The sequence below is a fragment of the Lycium ferocissimum genome, chromosome 7, assembly GCF_029784015.1.
Source record: "Lycium ferocissimum isolate CSIRO_LF1 chromosome 7, AGI_CSIRO_Lferr_CH_V1, whole genome shotgun sequence".
Taxonomy (NCBI): Eukaryota; Viridiplantae; Streptophyta; class Magnoliopsida; order Solanales; family Solanaceae; genus Lycium; species Lycium ferocissimum.
The window spans coordinates 40131436-40151268 of NC_081348.1; the positions used below are offsets into that span (position 1 = coordinate 40131436).

The 19833-nt window shown below is 36.6% G+C and overlaps 3 protein-coding genes across 4 annotated transcripts; 1 reads left to right on the forward strand and 2 right to left on the reverse strand.

Moving 5' to 3' along the window:
• Positions 1-9838, forward strand: LOC132065003 (coatomer subunit gamma). The gene is made up of 18 exons (XM_059458211.1): positions 1-291; positions 1452-1549; positions 1690-1740; positions 3338-3451; positions 3542-3742; positions 3835-3936; positions 4589-4696; positions 4825-5055; positions 5449-5699; positions 5814-5985; positions 6112-6267; positions 6349-6399; positions 7346-7486; positions 7564-7761; positions 7856-7987; positions 8070-8243; positions 8912-9151; positions 9322-9838. The coding sequence occupies exons 1-18, from the start codon at positions 246-248 to the stop codon at positions 9514-9516; spliced, it is 2661 nt and encodes an 886-aa protein (XP_059314194.1). The 5' UTR covers positions 1-245; the 3' UTR covers positions 9517-9838.
• A 265-nt stretch (positions 9839-10103) lies between these two features.
• On the reverse strand, positions 10104-11245 carry LOC132065004 (transcription termination factor MTEF1, chloroplastic). Its single transcript, XM_059458212.1, has one exon. The coding sequence runs from the start codon at positions 10951-10953 to the stop codon at positions 10123-10125; it is 831 nt and encodes a 276-aa protein (XP_059314195.1). The 5' UTR covers positions 10954-11245; the 3' UTR covers positions 10104-10122.
• Positions 11246-12863: 1618 nt separating this feature from the next.
• Positions 12864-17886, reverse strand: LOC132065005 (guanine nucleotide-binding protein subunit beta-2). Of its 2 annotated transcripts, none has more exons than XM_059458213.1 (6): positions 17618-17886; positions 17444-17538; positions 14676-15100; positions 14191-14551; positions 13806-13919; positions 12864-13228 (listed from the first exon to the last, which is right to left on the reverse strand). In XM_059458213.1, the coding sequence occupies exons 1-6, from the start codon at positions 17721-17723 to the stop codon at positions 13193-13195; spliced, it is 1137 nt and encodes a 378-aa protein (XP_059314196.1). In that variant the 5' UTR covers positions 17724-17886; the 3' UTR covers positions 12864-13192. The 2 variants fall into 2 exon arrangements, with proteins under 2 accessions (XP_059314196.1, XP_059314197.1); XM_059458214.1 differs by lacking the exons at positions 17444-17538; positions 17618-17886 and adding exons at positions 15761-15895; positions 16012-16035.
• Positions 17887-19833: the final 1947 nt, after the last annotated feature.

The window sequence follows — 19833 nt, forward strand, 5'->3', positions numbered from 1 at the left end:
TAAACCGGATCGGGTTATATTTCACCCACTTCACCCTTATAACCCTCTTCAGTGAACTTGTACGTTAAGGGAGATCGAGAGATCTGTAATTCAACATCGCTGCTTCGCCCATATAAATACTCTACAAACTAATTCTTTCTGTTATTCACAAATCGGATCTCAGCTTTTTTCCGATTACATTCTGATCCACTAGGTTTCTCTTTATTTTACCTGAATCCTTACAGATCTGTGTTGTACTTTCAGAAATGGCTCAACCTCTAGTGAAGAAGGACGACGATCGCGATGACGAAAGTAGGATTTATTTTCTTAATTGAATTGGTGTTTTTATTGTGTTAACGTAGATTGTAGCACAAGCTTTTTGTTTGATTCCTCTTGTTAATTTGTCGGTGTTTTTTTCATTTAATTGATTCGATTGATGCTGCGTATAGATCTACATTGTGGTTTATCATTCTTCGTTAGTTGTTTATGTGTTTAAGTGAATCTGGACGATAATAAGTCTGATTTCAGTGGAATATTTGTGAATCAGCTTTTGTTACTAGCTGTTTTTTATTTCCTTCTGAGCACTACTTTTCTATGCTGCAATATGTAATTCAGTTTTAAATTGCTATTTGGAATATTTAATTTTGTAAGACTCCAAAAGTGGCGCGATAGGTTGCACAGGTTATTACAGTGTAGTTTTATACTGGAGAATAATCATCTTCTGCTTAGATCTATGTAAAGTAGGATCGAATATGCGTTTTAGCGGTGAAATGTCATTTTCACTCTGTTAACGTAGATTGTAGCACATGCTTTTTGTTTCATTTCTCATGTTAATTTGTCGGTGGTTTTGCATTTAATTGATTGTATTATTGCTTTCGCCTGAGATTGTCGATTGATGCTGCGTATAGATCTGCATTGCAGTGTTGATTCTTCGTTAGGTTTTATGTAGTCAAGTGAAACTGGACGATAATGAGCTGTTTTTTTTTAATTATTTTGATTTTCTTCTGATAACTTCTTATCAATGCTGCATAATTCAGTAATAAATCTCTATTCGGTATATTTAATTTTTTTTAGTTCTCGAAAATAGTGTGATCGGTGTGTACTGGAATGATGCCAGGGAAGTTAATTTCTCAGATTGTTACGGTGTAGTTTTTACAATGTAGAATAATCATTTTATTCTCAGATCTATTTGAAGTAGGATTGAATACACGTTTTAGTGGGTGAAATGGCATTTTCATGTTGGATTTCTTTGGCAATACATAATTCAGTGTATTTAACTTTTTAAGTTCTCCAAACTAGTGCTGTAGGCGTGTATTGGAATGATGTGGGGGAACTTAATTTGTTCAGATTGTTGCAGTGTAGTTTTACACTGTAGAATAATCATTTTCTGCTTAGATCTATGTAACGTAGGATTGAATATACGTATTAGTGGTGAAATGGCATTTTCATGTTGGATTTATATGACAATACAGTGGACTATTCCCCGTTTATGGGGATTGAGAAGGGCGCTGTTCTTCAGGAAGCTAGGGTTTTCAATGATCCTCAATTGGATGCAAGGAGATGCTCACAGGTATGTTGTTTTGGTCCTTTTTTTTTAGAAAAAATTTTTGCTGTGCGAAAGTAAATTAACACCCATTCTGTTTTGGTGGCATGTTAAATTGGTTGGACTGATTTGTTCATCGATTTTTGGGTGCTTTTTCGGTGTTTCAGGTCATCACAAAGCTTTTGTATCTTCTGAATCAGGGCGAGACATTTGCAAAGGTTAGCTCTAGAGTTATTAGTTTTGGCAGTAAAACATCTATTTTTTTTTTCCCCCGGCATGACTGCACAACGAAATATTACAAATTAAATGTCCAAACCATGGAATCACACTGATGCTTGCGTTAGGGTAAGCTTCCCATCACAACAGATCCTGCATGAATATCTTACCTTACCCCCCAAAAAAAAAGACCTGCATAAATGCGGGATGCTTCGTACACCAAGCTGCCCTTTAAATGTCCTAAACCGCCATTTAAAGAGGTAAAAGGAAAATGGAAGAAATTGAGAGATGTGTAATTAGCTATCAGAGTAAAGCCTCTATATATTATGAGAAAACGTAAAAAGGTTCTGAATCTTCCTTTGCAGCATGGGGTTTTGGAAGTTATGGATAATATATAACTCCTTGACATGCATAGTCCATTGTTTTTGCACAGTGAAGGGCATAATTTTTCATGAATTTTACTTCACTTTGTATCTCACAGATGACAGAACAACTTTTTTATCTGGATTTTTGTGGCCATACATAGAATTGGAATTAGCTGATTTTGTCTGTAATCTGTAGGTCATATCATATGTGATTTACCTTATCGAAAAATAAAAACAGAAAGAGGATAATATCACCTGCTATTGCATGTTTTCTTGGAGTGAAGGATATTTTTCAGTAATGCATTACATATAGTGTGTTAGTATGATAGATTTTTTTCACATTAATGATAATTTTTGATGATTAATGATCTCGGAAGCATCTCAATGCTGCTATTCAAGCACTAGTCTGTTATGGTCATGATCTATGTTCACATTATGCGATGCCTTCTCTAGACACTGTCCAACAGTTAGAATTTTTGAATCTATATGTTTGGCTAGTCAACCGGGGAAATTGCATTCATGTTTAAACTAAAGTCTATTAGCCAAATTGGATTGGAGACCTAGTCAAACAGCTAACCAATAGATGCAACAAATTAAAGATAGTTTCCGTCCCTTGAAGTGTTTTCACTTCCTTTAATTTGTCTTGGTGCCCAAATTAACCTTTTCTCTGCCGTACAATATTTCCTTTTTATTGTAAACAGAGCCATTTGAAGGGGACCCTAGGCGTAATTGGTAAAGGCGCTGCCATGTGACCAGGAGGTCATGGGTTCAATCCGTGGAAACAACCTCCTGCAACATGCAGGGAAAGGCTCCGTATAATTGACCCTTGTGGTCTGGCCCTTCCCTGGACCCTGCGCATAGCGGGAGCTTAGTGCACCGGACTTCCCTCTTTTAATATAACTGGAGCCATTTGGTTGTGATGTAAATTCTTGTTTTAACCCGTGTACATATCTCTGCACGTCCATAATATGGATCTTTCAGAAATTCTCTTTATTGCCATATTTAATTTACAAACTGAAGCAAATTAAATATTCCTGCCTTTTCTATAATTGAGAACTTTTAATCCTTCTCCCCGCTTAGGACAGAAAGGGGAAGTAGCGAGATTACGATTCCTTCATGGGAAATCCACGAAAGCAGTTGCTCCAACAGATCTCCTTACATCACTTTGATGGCGTTCTCTATCTGCCGCTATTTGCCTATGAGAACTTCCACTTAATTTGTTTCAATTTTATAGGTTGAGGCTACAGGAGTCTTCTTTTCTGTCACAAAACTCTTTCAGTCAAAGGATATTGGTCTCAGGAGAATGGTGTATCTGATAATTAAAGAGCTTTCTCCTTCCGCAGACGAGGTTAGATACGGACTGATTTCTTCTTTGTTAGTGTAAGGTTCCACTCCTTCTATGAATGAAAATAACATGTGGGCTCTTTTCCTTCTAAAGGTTATCATTGTTACGAGCTCTCTTATGAAGGACATGAATAGCAGAACTGATATGTATCGGGCAAATGCTATTCGGGTCCTTTGTCGAATCACCGATGGGACACTTCTCACCCAAATAGAGAGATACTTGAAACAAGCCATTGTTGACAAAAATCCTGTTGTCGCAAGTGCTGCCCTTGTGAGTGGAATCCATTTGCTTCAGGTAAGGTTTCAAAGAACCCTTTTTCATTTTTTGCTCGTTTGGTTGTATCTTCCTAACTCTCCTTGGCCTATGTTTTTTTTTTTTTTCAACAGACAAATCCAGAAATTGTGAAAAGATGGAGCAATGAGGTACAGGAAGCTGTGCAATCAAGGGCAGCTCTTGTTCAGTTCCATGCACTGGCCCTACTGCACCAGGTATGATATGTGCTTTATATTTAACCAATTTTTCTTTGGACTTTTATCTATATCATAAAATTTTCCTTGTTAACACAATCATATCGAGTAAGTCCTCATAATTAAAGTATTGAAGACCCCAAGGTCAGTTCAAGTGGCAAAGGTTGAGGGACTTGTTGGCTTAGGTTACAGATTCGAGCCCTGTGCCATGCAAACTAAGCTTGGTATCTAAGTGGAAAAGGGTAGAGGAGTGGACCCATTATCCACAGAGTTTCGAAGGCATTGGTCCTGAGGGTTGTTCCCAGATAGATTTTGTGGTCATTAGAAAAATTGAAGTATTGAAGCAGTACCAGTCCTCATATATCCGTAGTTGATGTCATGTTTCTAAATCTTAAAATATTTGGTGGATTCCCTTTCATTCAATGCTCAGGTTTTAACATGCTTTTGATCTCTGGTTTCCTACCACCGCTTAAGTGTTGTGTTTTATTATATTCTACTATTCTTCAAAATCTCAGCAGTATTTTTCTTTCATTTAGTTTATTTTTGGTTGGTTCTTACAATGTTTGAAGATAAAGTGGTAATAGTCTAATAGATCACATGACAGGTTATGTTTCCCTGTCTTGACATGTGCAAGGTTCATGTACCTGATATGATTCTTTTCCTGCATTTGCAGATTCGGCAAAATGACCGTTTAGCTGTTAGCAAGCTAGTTACAAGTTTGACAAAAGGGAGTGTCCGCTCGCCTCTAGCTCAATGCCTTTTGATTCGCTATACTAGTCAGGTGTCCTGTTTCCCCCCCTTCCCCTCCAGTTTTAGTTTTAACGTAATTATTTGATTGGGCTTTTGCCTACTGGAAACAAATCCTAATTTTGGATTTTTTTATGGTGCATTGGATTAATATATGTTCAGGTTATAAGAGAATCTGGCATTAGTCAAACAGGAGATCGGCCATTCTATGACTATTTAGAGAGTTGCCTTCGTCACAAAGCGGAAATGGTTATTTTTGAAGCAGCTAGGGCAATCACAGAGCTTAATGGTGTGACTACTCGAGAATTAACTCCTGCTATTACTGTTCTTCAGCTCTTTTTAAGCTCTTCTAAGCCAGTTCTTAGGTTTGCTGCTGTCCGCACTTTGAATAAGGTGATTCATTTTAGTATTTCATTTGTCTACTAGTTTATTATGAATGGTTAATTTGGTAACTGCGATTCATGAATAATTATTTAGCTGTTTAGTTGAATGATGCACATTAACCAATGCTTCCACATCCGGATACTCCTATGTCTGTTTTTCTAAACAAATATTAGAACTTAAGTTTGTTGATTTTTATGCCACTAAAAAATAGTACTGATTGGTTAAAATATTAACCTTCTTAAACTTTGTAACTGAGAAAGCTTAATTTATTCAGCTGTTACCGTTCTCGGAAAAAAAGAAGAAGCTTATTATTCAGAAAAAACAAGAAGAGATTAATCTATTATAGTACCAACTGCTTTGTGCTGAAGGCAGCACAAGTATTAATTTTTGAACCGTGTGTAGGTGGCAATGACACATCCTATGGCTGTGACGAATTGCAACATTGATATGGAGAGCCTGATTTCTGATCAAAACAGGAGTATTGCAACTCTGGCCATCACAACTCTACTCAAGACCGGGAATGAATCAAGTGTTGATCGTCTAATGAAGCAGATCACTAACTTCATGTCTGACATTGCTGATGAGTTTAAGATAGTGGTGGTGGAAGCCATTAGATCATTGTGTTTGAAGTTCCCCCTTAAGTACAGATCTTTGTGAGTATAATCATGGACTTCTGTTAGAAACCTGGATATTAGTATATGTCAATTTTTGGTTACTTCTTCACAATCACTTGACATGGATATTTTATGTTTTTTTAATAACAATAGGATGAATTTCTTGAGCAATATTTTGAGGGAAGAAGGTGGATTTGAGTACAAGAAGGCCATTGTTGATTCAATTGTGATCCTGATTAGAGATATCCCAGATGCTAAAGAAGGTGGCTTGCTCCACCTGTGTGAATTCATTGAGGACTGTGAATTTACATATCTTTCTACTCAGGTTAATTTCCTCTATTCTTGCTAATCATGGTTTTCTTTTCTATCTACATTATTTCATTGTATCTTTTGTTTCAGTTGGTTTATGAGGTGTTGTACTGATTTATTTCTCACCTCGATCTATCCATAGATACTACACTTTCTTGGAAATGAAGGACCTAAGACCTCTGACCCCAGTAAGTACATACGATACATATATAATCGGGTGATACTTGAAAATGCAACAGTTCGGGCGAGTGCGGTGAGCACCTTAGCGAAGTTTGGTGCCTTGGTTGATTCATTGAAGGTAGAATTGTTCTGGTTTCAGTTTGTGTCATTACCGAATGCTGCATCTTGACTTTAAAATTGTTTCTTTATTGTGCTGCAGCCTCGTATATTTGTGCTGTTGAAGCGTTGTCTGTTTGACAGTGATGATGAGGTTAGTCCTTAGATTTCATGCCTCTGGTTATTTTTATGCTTTATTGCTTTTTTAATGATTACTTTATCCTTTTCCGTTTCGTGTTTATCAGGAGAACCATTCTTTAATTTGCTTAATTTATGCCCCTATATATATGAGGAATCACGTGCTTTCCTAAAGTATTATTGTTTCCAATCCAAAAAAAAGGAAGGAAGAGAACGAACCAAACATTCCATAATTCCTGATATTCATTCATGGTGTTGGGATTGCAGACCTCTTTGGCATTTACTCATAAGAATTCCCTTTACCAACTAAAAATGGTTGAGGCTTCAGCCTGTCTTCTGACCCTCCCCCATATCTTTTCGTCATTCGTATGTAAACTAGAAAGGAAGTTCTCCTTGTTTTTTACAGTTTAACTATGTTTTCTATTCATTTGCAGCATGCAACTTGCATTTCATTTGTATTGCATGGACTTGTTTTTAGCAACCTACATATGTGAGAAATCATCTGAAATGAAATACGTATCTGATTATCTGCATCTCCTTGCTCATCAGAAACACAATGTTTTGTAGCTCTGGGCTCTGGTAAATGAATCAAATAGTTCTCTATTGTCTTCAATGATTGGATATGTGTTTTTATTTGTGTTATAATTTTTTTTACAGTTAGCTCTTCTATAGGCTTCAACAATTGCAATATGTGTTTCTACTTGTGTTATAAGGGTGTTCGGATTGGCTTTTTAAAAGTAGCTTATAAGCTAAAACCAATAAGTTGGGAATACCCAACTTTTGGCTTATTTTTGTACTTTTTTGGCCTAAAACTAAGTGCTTAAAAGCACTTTTTATCTTTCCCAAACACCACAAAAAATAGAAAAGAGCTTAAAAGCCAGTAAGCACTTAAAATAAGCCAATCCAAACACCCTCATAATTTTTTTTTCAGTTAGCTTACCAATGTTGCAATCTTTTGGCAGGTTCGTGACCGTGCAACACTTTACTTGAATACCCTTGGTGGTGATGGTGCAGTTGTTGAAACTGATGAAGAGGTGAAGGAATTCCTTTTTGGTTCACTCGGTGTCCCTCTGACCAATCTGGAAACCAGTTTGAAGAATTATGTATGTGGCTTCTCTATATTGTGATCTCTAGTTCTCTTTGCATTTCTTTTCTCATTTTTTTGCTATAATGGTGGCAGGAGCCATCGGAGGAGCCATTTGATATTCATTCTGTACCCAAGGAAGTCAAATCTCAACCCTTGGCAGAGAAGAAAGCACCTGGTAAAAAGCCAACCGGTTTGGCCGCGCCACCTGTGGCCCCCACTTCCACTGTTGATGCATATGAAAGATTACTGTCCTCTATTCCAGAATTTTCCAGTTACGGGAAGCTTTTCAAGGTTCGTTGATTCATATTCATAAGTATTTATTTTGTATGGTGATTTCTTTTGTACTTGTTTGAGCTAATCATTTTTTTTCCCCATGTATTATCAGTCATCTGCGCCAGTGGAGCTTACAGAAGCTGAAACAGAATATGCAGTTAATGTTGTCAAGCACATTTTCGACAGTCATATCGTGTTCCAGTACAACTGCACCAACACTATTCCTGAGCAATTGCTGGAAAATGTATTGAACTTTTCTTTGGAGGAGCTTCTTGCATTTTAATTTGAGATAATCACCATTTTGAAGTGTTATTTGCCTGCTGCAGGTCAGTGTTATAGTAGATGCTTCTGAAGCTGAGGAATTTTCTGAAGTAGCATCCAAACCTCTCAAGTCCCTTCCATACGATACCCCAGGGCAGACATTTGTGGCCTTTGAGAGACCGGAAGGAGTCCCTGCTGTTGGGAAATTCTCAAACACGTTAAGGTTCATCGTTAAAGAGGTATACTTCTCCTGAATTATTTTGTGAACAGATCTGGATGGAGTCTCTGTCTATGACTTGAGAGATGACCATGTTGGGCTTTCGTTCCTTTTTTCTGTCTGGTTGTTTAGCTTTTCTGGTATTCATGTAACTTGTACGTATTGAGAACTCTTCTTTATATTGTCTATGAATAAAGAATCTTATATCTGGTATTTTAGTCCGGATATGGATTTTTGAGCTGTGATCACTCGTTAACAACTATACCAGCCATGTGAACTCTGTGGAGCATCTTGACTAAGTCATCTCCTTTCCGTAATAATAGCTGCATCCCGACAACAATCTTTTAGCTCAGTCTGTTCAAAATAATAGCTGCATCAGAAAAAAGTTGTGTTACTTACAGTCACCAGTTTAAAAAATAAGTTGTGTTACTATTCAACTACAGTATTAAACTCCAGAACCAACAAAACTAAACAACATGAGTGAATGACTTCTTAACAATCCTTCCTAGCCCAACCTCCAAAAGGAGAAAAAAAAACAAAAAAAGAAACTTCTGATTCTTTTCTTTCCGTTAGTATTCAACAGTTCTGTTCTGAAATGTAGCTCTTTTTTAACTTTCCAAATGTGTTTCTACAACATCTTTCCTAATGCAATGTGATGATATGCTATGCTATTCGTTGGTGATTCACTAGGTTGATCCATCTACTGGCGAGGCTGAAGACGATGGTGTCGAAGACGAATACCAGCTAGAAGACCTTGAGGTTGTTTCTGCAGATTATATGCTAAAAGTAGGAGTGTCCAACTTTAGGAATGCCTGGGAGAGTTTGGGAGATGATTGTGAAAAGATAGATGAATATGGTCTTGGACCAATGGAAAGCTTGACTGAAGCTGTGAATGCAGTCATCACCCTTCTTGGCATGCAACCTTGCGAGGTTTGTCTTTCATTCATGTTTTAATCAACTCAAACACTCTGTTAGAACTCATTTAAAGCAAGGGCATACTTTACAGATTACCTCATTCATTTGTGGTCAAACATTTTTTCAGCAACTATGCGTATTTCTCTTTCTGTGGAACCTTAAACTATTCTATAATGTTTTTCCAGGGCACTGAGGTAGTCCCAAGCAACTCAAGATCACACACATGTTTATTATCTGGTCTTTACATTGGCAATGTAAAGGTTCTAGTTCGGTTGTCATTTGGAGTGGGTGGGCCAAAGGAGGTTGCAATGAAACTGGCTGTTAGGTCTGAAGATATATCTGTCAGTGATGCGATTCATGAAATTGTTGCAAGTGGCTAGTTTTGTTAGATGGGCTGAAGATCAGTATCATAATGGAAAGTGAAGTTATTTTTCTCTTCTTTTTTCTTCCCTTACAAAGTAAATTTGATCAGTTCAGAACTGCGAGACACTCTTCAATGAGTCAGTCGGCTGGGGAATTCAAACATAAAATTGACTTTCTCGTTCTGTTTTTGTGTTGGAAGTAGTTGATAGTTCTAGCCCGTATATTTTGCTTAATATTGTTAAAGTGTTACCTGATGTACTTGGTCCTTACAAAGTTGGCACCATGATTGTTGTATTCATTCTAAATTTTGCGATCAAGATGGTTCATTCTTTGTGTGATGATGGAAGTGCGTTAGTAAGACTTAACGCTAAGTTGGTCTGAGTCTCAGCCCCTTGGCCTCTTCTTATACCATTAATTGTGCAAGGTAGGGGTCAGGATCTCAAAGTGAATAAATCACTAAATGAGAGTACCGATCACTTTAAAGATGATGCATTTTATTAGGCTGGACCTGGCGAAATATATGTACATGTAATTTATCTTTCACCACTAGACAATTGCGTCACTGGAAAAAGAAAATACAGATGTGATACAGCATAGAAATCACGAAGCAGAAATAAATAATGTCATTTCCATTTAGCATAAAATCTTTGATCACTCCATAGCAACATTCTTTTCAAGGGAATTATAACATTTCTTTCCTTGAGATGCAAATGTCTAGGAACAATCCTGTTTCTAAGGCTGAAAGCAAAGTACTGAGGAAACAGTTTCAGTTCCTCAAGATCCCTCTTCATCTCCTTAACCAAATACTCATACTTTGGCCACAAGTTGTGTTCAATACTGTAACCAAATATAGCAGGAAATCTAGCACAACACTTGGCTGATTCTTCATATGATAGCCCAATACCCTGCAAAAATCTAACCTTTTCTTGCAATTTATCTACTCGGGTATTCAGTAGATGAGCATTTAAGGTAGTTGGCAAGTTCAAATTTCCAATGTCTAATTCTTTAAGATAAAGCAGTGTTGGTCTCAAACAGAAGGGGACATTGGATTCAAGAATTTGAGGGCATCGGATAATTAAACCTCGAGTTTCGTCTGGGGTTGCAGCTAAATCAAACTTGAAGAAATCAAACACAGATTCAACATTAAATTCAGGAGAAAATACATGGTCACAAACAAGAGCAATTCTTGATATATCAGCCTCGGAGAAGCCTTGAGAATTGAGAAAGTTCACAGTGGATAAAATTTGGGAAAGAGATTCTGAGGATGAGGTTATTTTATAGGTTTTGGTACCAGGCTTGATAATGCCAAGGGATTTTAGATAACGTAGATTTTCACGGTGAGAAGTATGAAATCTAAGTTGGAAATTTGGGTTTGGAGATGAAGAAAAAGGGATATTTGTGGCAGAGATAAAGAAGCAGATTTTTGTTGTTGGGATAGAAGAGCAAAGAAACATAGCTTCTTTCCTCTTGTCTTGGTTCTCTTTATCCACATTTATCTACATTGTGTATTTGTCATGTGGCTCCATATGTCATCGTTAGTTATGACAATATTATGCTTCTTCCTTCCCAAATTGTCCACAATACGAGTAGTACTTAACAGTTTTTCTTATTTTAAGAAATGGTGAAATAATGCCTTTTAATATATTGGTCAATACGTTTTTTTTTTTTTTTTTTTTTTTTTTTTTAACTACTGTAAATAGGAGAACCCTCTAATCCTCGAGAAGTGAATTTTGCGTGTTCTACTCGCATTCTTCTTAGTGAGCTTCCTACCTTCCTTAGGTAAGGTGTCCGATTCGAACCCCTCAATATTCTCTTCAAGTCCGCAAGTTAAAAGTTGAATTAGAAAAATATCATCCCCCCCAAAAAAAAAAAACGAACTTTAATTAAATGAATAATTTTGTTATGCTAAATCGGATGCATGATAAGGGACTCCCACAGTCCAACTGATTGTTGCTCTTTTTCTGCTTCGACCACCAAACATCTATTAGAATTACTGGGTAGATCGCTATTCATGTAATCTAAAAGGATATGCCGTTACTTTAGTATTTATTGCGTCATTGATGGCAAGCCATACAAAAAACGTTTTAACCTGATATGTATTCATGTGAGAGGATTGCATACTCACTCGATAAGCGTTGTCATTTATATTTGTCATTGCTTTATCGTTGTTGAAATCTCTTTGCTTGGCGGAAAGAGAGTGCACATTCATTTTTAAACTAAAAAAGTAAGAAAAAGGAATTCAACTCACAGAAAAAATTGTCAGAAAGATCGGGAATGACTACCTCCGAAGAATGTGAGAATCTCGTTTACATCGCCAAGATTGTAAAGCAAGCTCAACGTTACGACAGTCAGGATTTTTTCCTCTCTTCTGATGTCTACATGTAAATTATAATTTTAATCTCTATATGCATAGATGAAACTCCATTGCTCCGCGGTTAATTGAATTGCTGCTATTGGGGTATTCGATGGATTTACGGTTTTGACAATCTCAGAAAGAAATTTTTGTTTCAAGGAAAGTTAAAAGTTGCGATTGGCCTACTTTAAATAGGGCTTCATGATCGAAAATCAAATTTACCGAATGAATGTAGACTAAATTCCTTTGACTAAGGCGAGAAGACCAGATATATTCATCTGCTCAATGCAAGTGATAGATGCATAAGTTCCACATTCAACATATTGGTGAAAATATTAGTTTGATTATGTCACCAGAATTAGTTGTGTAACTTGCAGTTTAAGCTTTTCTTGAATCTTCAATGGTTGTATTTTGTATCAAGAAACGGCTAGACTGTCTTCTTAAGATGATCTTAGCTCAAACAACTTGAAAGATTAAGTGGGTTCAATAGCATCTCCAATAGCAATAACTTTGAACCAAAATTCATGCTAAGTTTCAAAATTCTGCTTTATTGCAACACCAAGCTTCATGGAGTCAAAGGGAATAAATGACCCTGCTAACCAATTCATACATAGAAAAACCACCAATTCATAATATCTGCAAGCTAAATGACACTTCCATGGGCAAAACCACAACATTTTCTCAGGAAATAATTCCAAGCGTTTTGCCACACCCTTATTTATCGGCTAAAATATATACTACAAGATAAGTTCTCACTTGCCAATTTTGAGCTAATTATTTTGTCTCCCTTAGCTTTATTGAGTTGACTTAATAAGATTAATATTCATCATCTTCAGCAACTTACACTTTTTCTTTAATTTTTATACAACTCAAAACACATTTTCAGTAATTTTTATATAATTTTTACAAATTCCGTACACTTTGATAGAAAGCCTGACAATAACAATGAGCATTTTTTACAAAAAAGCGAAAAAGAAATTTAATGGAAACATTGAAGCTGGAGGGAGAAAATGGAAACATTGAGGCTAAACCCCAAAAGCAAAAGTTTATGCATTGGCTGTTCTGTCAATTGAGCATTTCGGTATCTCAACAGCTTGGACAATTTTGACAAACAAACAGGTTATATCCTTGACAACTGGTGCTGGTCCAGTAATACATGTCAGATTCATATGATCACAAGTAGGAACACGTTTCGTAATCTGACTGAAATATTAACTGGAATACAAGAGATTTACAGGTTATGAAGATGCCAAACTAAACGCGAAACAAAGGCTAGCCATGAAAGAAAATGAGAATGAAGAGGGATGGTTAATAAATAACAGAATGAGGTGTTTCATCACTCATATCACACTTCTGTGCCCTCCAAAAGCCCAAATCTGCCAAAGAAACATAATTTTGATCTTGTTTTTAATTTGAACAGTAGAATACATGGGAAACTGAACTGTAATGCAGTCAAAGGAATCTATTGCGGGGAAAACAAAAGAGATAACGGTTGAGCATCACTTGATTGTAAATCTTTTCTTTCAGGTAATTAGTTGATATTCAAGGCTAACCGTCATGAAGGCTGCTCCAAAGGGCAAACCCGAGGCCCCAAAATTTCAAGGTACTGAAATAGTTCTCACTGAGAACAGGGTAATTATTTATGCATTTGGCTCTTTTCTATTTATCCATTTCCCCAAGTTCTTACTTGGACGGGAGGCTTTGTTTAATTAATCAAATCTCAATCACTAATTTTAAAATATGAATCTGTCTCATCCAAGTAAGAACAGAACTTGGGGAAATGGAGAGGAGCTCCATTTATTATTAATATAAGTTCTTCCCACATGCACATAACTCTGTAATTCAATGGTTCTAATATATTAGATTTCCTCATTTCGTTAGAATTTTGTTTGATGCTTGAAAACTATAATGTAGTTTCTTGTTCATTAGAAAAAGAAAACCACTTGAGCTTACCTTCAGGTTTGTATCCCAACTTCCTGTACATAAGGCGCTTCCATCAGCTGACAGTCCCAAACAACTTATTCGCCCATCATGAGAGTTTTGAACTGATCCCAAGTTTAGGACCACCTATTGATTCAAAGTGTTAAGGCAAGAAATAAGGCTGATGTCAGATAAAAAAAAAAACAAAGACATCATAAAACATGTACAAACAATCAAACTACAAGAAATGAAAATGCAATCTGAAAAGTAAAATGGTAGTAATAAATTTGAATGTTACCTATTAAAAGGGTTAAAAAAGAAGAGTTTATGAGTATACTTGGACAAGAATTGTCTTGAAATATTTATAGAACAATATTTTGGAGAAATGAGTTAAAAGCAAGATGTGACTTTCTTGTACCTTTGCTAGTAGGGTGTCCCACACGTAACAATCACCATTAGAGTACCCAACGAAGAGAAGACGGCCTGAGATAGAAAATGCCATGGAAGTCACATGAGGGATAATATCACCGTCACCGTGTGGCTGGTAGTATACTTGCAGCTGGTGTCCAGTCCTAATGTCAAATAATCTGCAGGTTCCATCATCTGAACCAGTTCCAAATCTATTACCATCAGGGAAGAACTTTACAGTATTAACATCTCCCTCGTGACCATGAAATGTTCGTTGAGCTCGACTAGCAACTCGGGTGTCCCACAGTCGAGCAGTTGTGTCACAGGACCCAGACACAAACAGTCTGGGGTTGGATGAACTAATTGAGACACTGTATAAATGGAAAAGGAATAAGATTGCTTCCCAATATATATGCAGAAAGTACGTTTAACATACTTTAAAGTTCAAGGACTCTGAGAGAGTATAATTGCATAGCCCATTGATCACCAACTTACCTTAGTACATCTGCGGTGTGTCCAGATTGAAATTCACCTCCAAATACAGAAGTTCTTAGGCCAGTAGTAATATCCCAAAGAACACATGTTTGATCACCGGAACTAGTTATTAGGTGAGTATCCTCATCTGGGACATACTGACATGAAGACACATACCCCTTATGCCCACTAAGCATTCTTGCTACTGGATGGTTCCCATCCTTATCAATCGGTGAATTTAAGTTGAAGATAGAGCAGGCACTGTCAAGGCCACCGCAAGCAACAGACTGTCCACTAGGAGAGAAGGCGCAGGTCATGACCCAAGCGCATGGAAGCTTAATTGCATGGGTTTTCTGGCTTGTGAGAGCATTCCACACTATTAATCTACCATCTTGGGATGCACTGACTATACGATTTTTTTCAGGAGTCCAGTCCAGTGAATATACCTGCAAAATATTTTTTAAGAGTTTGGTCATACTACTTAACAGTTGCTAAGTAATACCCCTATCACATTATGATATCCAACATACACAACTAAGTTGCCATGGATTATGATGTTTTTTAAGGTCATATGACGTAATCTGTATATGCTGTTTCCTTATTTACTTGCATTGGCCTCTCCATCAATACATCATTCAGATACATCAACAAAGTTTTTAGAGAATATTATACGCACGTACAGAAATAAAAGTCAGGAGCAAAGTATGATCATGTAAAGTATTCTCCATTAATGATACTGGTAATTAACGGTTATATAGTTTAGTTCACAACGAGTATGACATTCCCTTATTTACTTGCTTTGCTTCTCCATCAACACACCATTCAGATACATTAACTATGTATAAGGAAGTTATACCCACATAAAGAAGCAAAACGTCGGAGCAAGTCTGATTAATAAAATATTCTCGCTTCATTCATGAGTACTGGTACATTGTGTTATTTAGTTGTGTTAGTTCACGAGTATGATGCTTCCAATTTTCAGAAGAACCTTGCAAGATTGGGAAATCAATGACTTCCACAATCTTCTAGCAACATTGGAGGGCAGGCATATGGTGGATGAAGATACAGACATAATTCTTTGGGGCAAAGCAAAGGATGGGATTTACACTGTGAAGGAGAGTGATAATTACTGGAGCTCTCAAAATGGCATTCTTGAGGAATGGCCTTGGAAACATGTCTGGAGAACTAGGCAGCCTCTCAAAGTCTCCTGCTTCACTTGGACTGCTCTCAGAGAATCCTGCCTAACACAGACAATCTCAAGAAGAAAGGAATAATTCTTATCAATAGATGTTTCATGTGTGCGCAGGACAATGAAACAGTAAACCATCTATTTTTACACTGCCCTGCAGCAGCTGACCTTTGGCATTTGTTCTACTCCTTAACTGGGCTTCACTGGGTAATGCCCTTATCCATGAAATATGCCTATGCAAGCTGGTCACTGCGGAGAGTTGGAAAAACCATCAAAAGAATCTGGAGAATGATCCATACAGTTATTTTTTGGTGTCTCTGGAAGAAGAGAAATAGCAAATGCTTTGATGGAATCTCAACTCCTATTAGCACTCTCAAGGCTAGATGTTTAGAGTGCTTATTTAGTTGGCATTTTCTTACCCCTGTAAACAGTGTGGATACTTTTTTGGATTTGGTTAGTTCCCTCCCTGTCTTTAGCTGAGTACAATAGGCAGGATTCCTTTTGGCTGTTTTACAGGTTTTTAGTCTAAGTTTGCTTCCTGTTTTGTTTGAAGCAGCTTCTTTTGCCCACCTGTAACCTTGCATCTTCTTGATGCTTTGCTAATGACATTTGATTACTTTATCAAAAAAAAAAAAAAAAAAAAGAGGTTGATTTTCATATGGTCTACCCATCTAGTTTGGGAGTTAATTTTCAGCATAGATAAGCCCCTTTACGTGTATAGCTGCTGCATTATGTGAATTCATTTGAAAACTTGGTGTAATCTGGGTTTTAAGTTCTATTTGGGCTCAAATCAGGGATTAATAAATTAATCATGTTTCCACTATGCACTAATTCAGTTACATGGGTACATTGGACCAAATCCAATATGTTGCTGCTATAAAGTTACTAAACAAATCATCTATCAGCAGATTTAGGTAATATACTGAGCAATGTTATAGAAATCTGCATTCATTTGGTACGTATTCGCATAATTCACTTTGAGTAGATGGAAGGTTGAAAAGTTTGTCCTTATCAGTGTGCTTTGTCTGGTAATTACCTTCCTGTCAAAGCATTTCCGAGATAAGAACGCATTATATGCAGCGTCTTTGCATTTCTGTTATATCTAAAATAACTTGTTGTGATACCATAACGTTATCTATTATAGGAAGGTGTGTAAGGGAAAGAGAAGCTATTGACGGAGGGGATAAAATAGGGTAAGGTTGGCATGCCACGTGGCGTCCACCTCACTCAAATGTCAGGCCACGTACGATTTGATAGCTGGGTATGTGATAAGTATAGTAACGGCAGGGGTATATTTGTTCCCAACGTATAACGGATGTTAAATGTAGACAATATTTGAAAGTAGACGACTCAAGATGTTAACCTAGCTTATGTATCGTAGTACATTAGTACATTTATAAGACACTGGAAATAATAATTGAGAAGTTAGTTTCATAAACAAAAAATCACATCAAAAATTAGAATTCGTATAATTCAATGAATTTGAGTTTTAATAATTAATTAATCAAACATTTAATATGTCCCAAATGAAAATAGTGTATATGTATATAAATTGGGACATTTTAACCTAAAATTGAGAAAATGTAGAGAAAGTATGTACCTTTCCAGTGTGTCCTTGAAGGATCCTACAACAAACCAGATCTGTTGGGCCAAAGGTAACCGGAGTTTTACCTTGAGACTTTGCATAATCAGAAACTGCCCAAAAAAAAACAATCAGATCTCTAAATAATTACTCAAACAACGTTAAATTAAGAAACAAGGAGCAAGAAATAACCATCAGTGTCGAGTAATTGGAGACGTTTTTGCTTAAGTTTTTCACGGAGATCATTTACAGTCTGTGTAGCGGCCATGTGCCGCTCTTTCAGCTCTGAAACTGACATTATTTAAGGAAATTTAAACATAATTTAACGTTTCGAAACAAATGTTTGGTTGAATTTAGGTTTTTTTTTTTTTTTTTTTGTGGAAGAGAAAAAGGAGAGGCGTTAGTGGCGAGTCACGGAAGTTGGTGGTGGTGTGAGGGCGTGGTGAAGTGTTTTTACAGATTGTAGTTTGACTGGTAGCCGCCGGGTCCACGTTGTATGACGTGTTTTTCTAGTGGGTCCACAATGAACATTTTTTTTTAATGCTGAGTGCGCTGGTCTTTAATTTTTGTATTTTTACCCTTCGCCTAAAACTTTTAGATTTCGGATTCGAACCCCCGCTCAATCAAAAAGTTTGAAAAAATTTACCAGGTAGAACTTGAATTCATAAGATAAAGTTTTGCCTGCGAAACTCTGCTTTAAGGCAGAATTTTGTCTTCAAAACTCTGCTTTAAGGTAGAATTTTAAGGCAGAATTTTACCCAAAACTCTGCATTAAGGGAGAGTTTGCTAAGGCATGCAAAACTCTATCTTAAGGCATAGTTTGCAGGCAAACTCTGCCCCATTAGGCATAATTTGCCTGCAAACTATGCCCGATGGAGCAGAATTTGTAGGCAACCTCTGCGTAGCGAATTTTTTTAAAATTTTCGCCTGAGCAGGGGGTTCGAACCCGAAACCCTGAGGTTTTAGGCGAAGGGAAAAAGTTAAATACTTTCATTTTGATGGTAAAAAATTAAAGACCACCCCATAATAAGGGCATTACTGCGAATTTCCCCAAAAGAAAGCTTCTTATACTGGGTCTTTAATTTTTAGGTAAACTTACATAAATAGCTACCCTTTAGTAGGTCCTTACCTTTAGTGGCTACCTTTTTAATATTACCAACCATAGCTACTATTTAATGAACGTACGTATTTTAACGGGTGTATTTGTTTGTTTTCAAATACATATTGATTCTGTAGCTACATTTATGGGTTTTCATTGTATTTGATGCCATTTCAACAAAATTTCAAATACATTGTGTACATTCAAACTACATATGAAGCTAAATACATTCAAAAATCCGTGTATTTGAAAACACTGTTCATATATTCAATGTATTTGAATGAATTTCAACAAAATGTCAAATACATTGTGTACATTCAAACTACATATGAAGCTAACATTTAAATTTCCGTGTATTTGAACACACTGTTCATATATTCAGCCAAATACACTGTTAACAAAAATACTCAAAAATTACAAACAACACTCAAATCCGTAGATCTGAGCCAGCTAGATCTGAGCCATTTTCCGGCCATATCTGAGATATACATTGTTCATATATTCAGCCAAATACACTGTTAACAAATACACTCAAAAAATACAAAAAACACTCAAATCCGCAGATCTGAACCAACTACATAAAGAAAAGAAAATTAATGATGATGTATAATACGTGGAAGATCAGTTGGTCTGCGAGTGAATTAGTTGTATTTGGATGCGCCGACGCCGAAAATCGACCAGATCTGGAAGCAGATCTGATTCTCTCCACCGTTATTTCGTCTTCAAATGTTCAAAGCCGATCCAGATGAGAGAAGGGGAGAGAGAGGGAGAGAGAGAGAGAGAGAGAGAGAGAGGCGGTTGTTTTGGTTGGGATCCACTAGAGTCGTCGCCGGAGCTACGGGACTGTGGCGGCAGCGGTTGTAGTGAAGAGGGAGAGAGAGTTTTTTAGGATTTTGAGAGGATAGAAAATATGAAATGGATAGTGAGTGGGAATAGAGAAACATATATGTATTTGGGTATGTATTTTGATATAGATACCGATTGTAATTTATAAAAGTGAATTAGCTACTAATTATAATTAAGTAAAAGGGTAGTTATTATTAATAATTAGGTCTTAAAAGAAGCTAAAACTAGTAAAAATTCCTAATTTTTACCCCTCAAATCGGTGAGTTTAACTTTTGTCCCTATTTCTCATTTAATGAAAATTTATAGGCAAGAATACCTTTATTCCCTGGTCTATGAGATTAAAGATTCGGCTTTGAACCCTAACAGAGGAAAAAAAATCGCAAGGTAAAATTTCATAACAAACTATGTCTATTCAAGAAAAAGTTATGCCATAACGCATAGTTCAATAGTATTCTACAGAACT

Coding starts and splice junctions, on each gene's coding strand:
- LOC132065003 (XM_059458211.1), top strand. CDS start 246: ATGGCTCAACCTCTAGTGAAGAAGGACGACGATCGCGATGACGAAA. Junction 1,741..3,337: donor AGGGCGAGACATTTGCAAAG/GTTAGCTCTAGA, acceptor TCAATTTTATAG/GTTGAGGCTACAGGAGTCTT. Junction 3,743..3,834: donor GTGGAATCCATTTGCTTCAG/GTAAGGTTTCAA, acceptor TTTTTTCAACAG/ACAAATCCAGAAATTGTGAA.
- LOC132065004 (XM_059458212.1), bottom strand. CDS start 10,953: ATGTTTCTTTGCTCTTCTATCCCAACAACAAAAATCTGCTTCTTTATC.
- LOC132065005 (XM_059458213.1), bottom strand. CDS start 17,723: ATGTCAGTTTCAGAGCTGAAAGAGCGGCACATGGCCGCTACACAGACT. Junction 17,539..17,617: donor CCAATTACTCGACACTGATG/GTTATTTCTTGC, acceptor TTTTTTGGGCAG/TTTCTGATTATGCAAAGTCT. Junction 13,229..13,805: donor GTTGGGATACAAACCTGAAG/GTAAGCTCAAGT, acceptor TTTCTTTGGCAG/ATTTGGGCTTTTGGAGGGCA.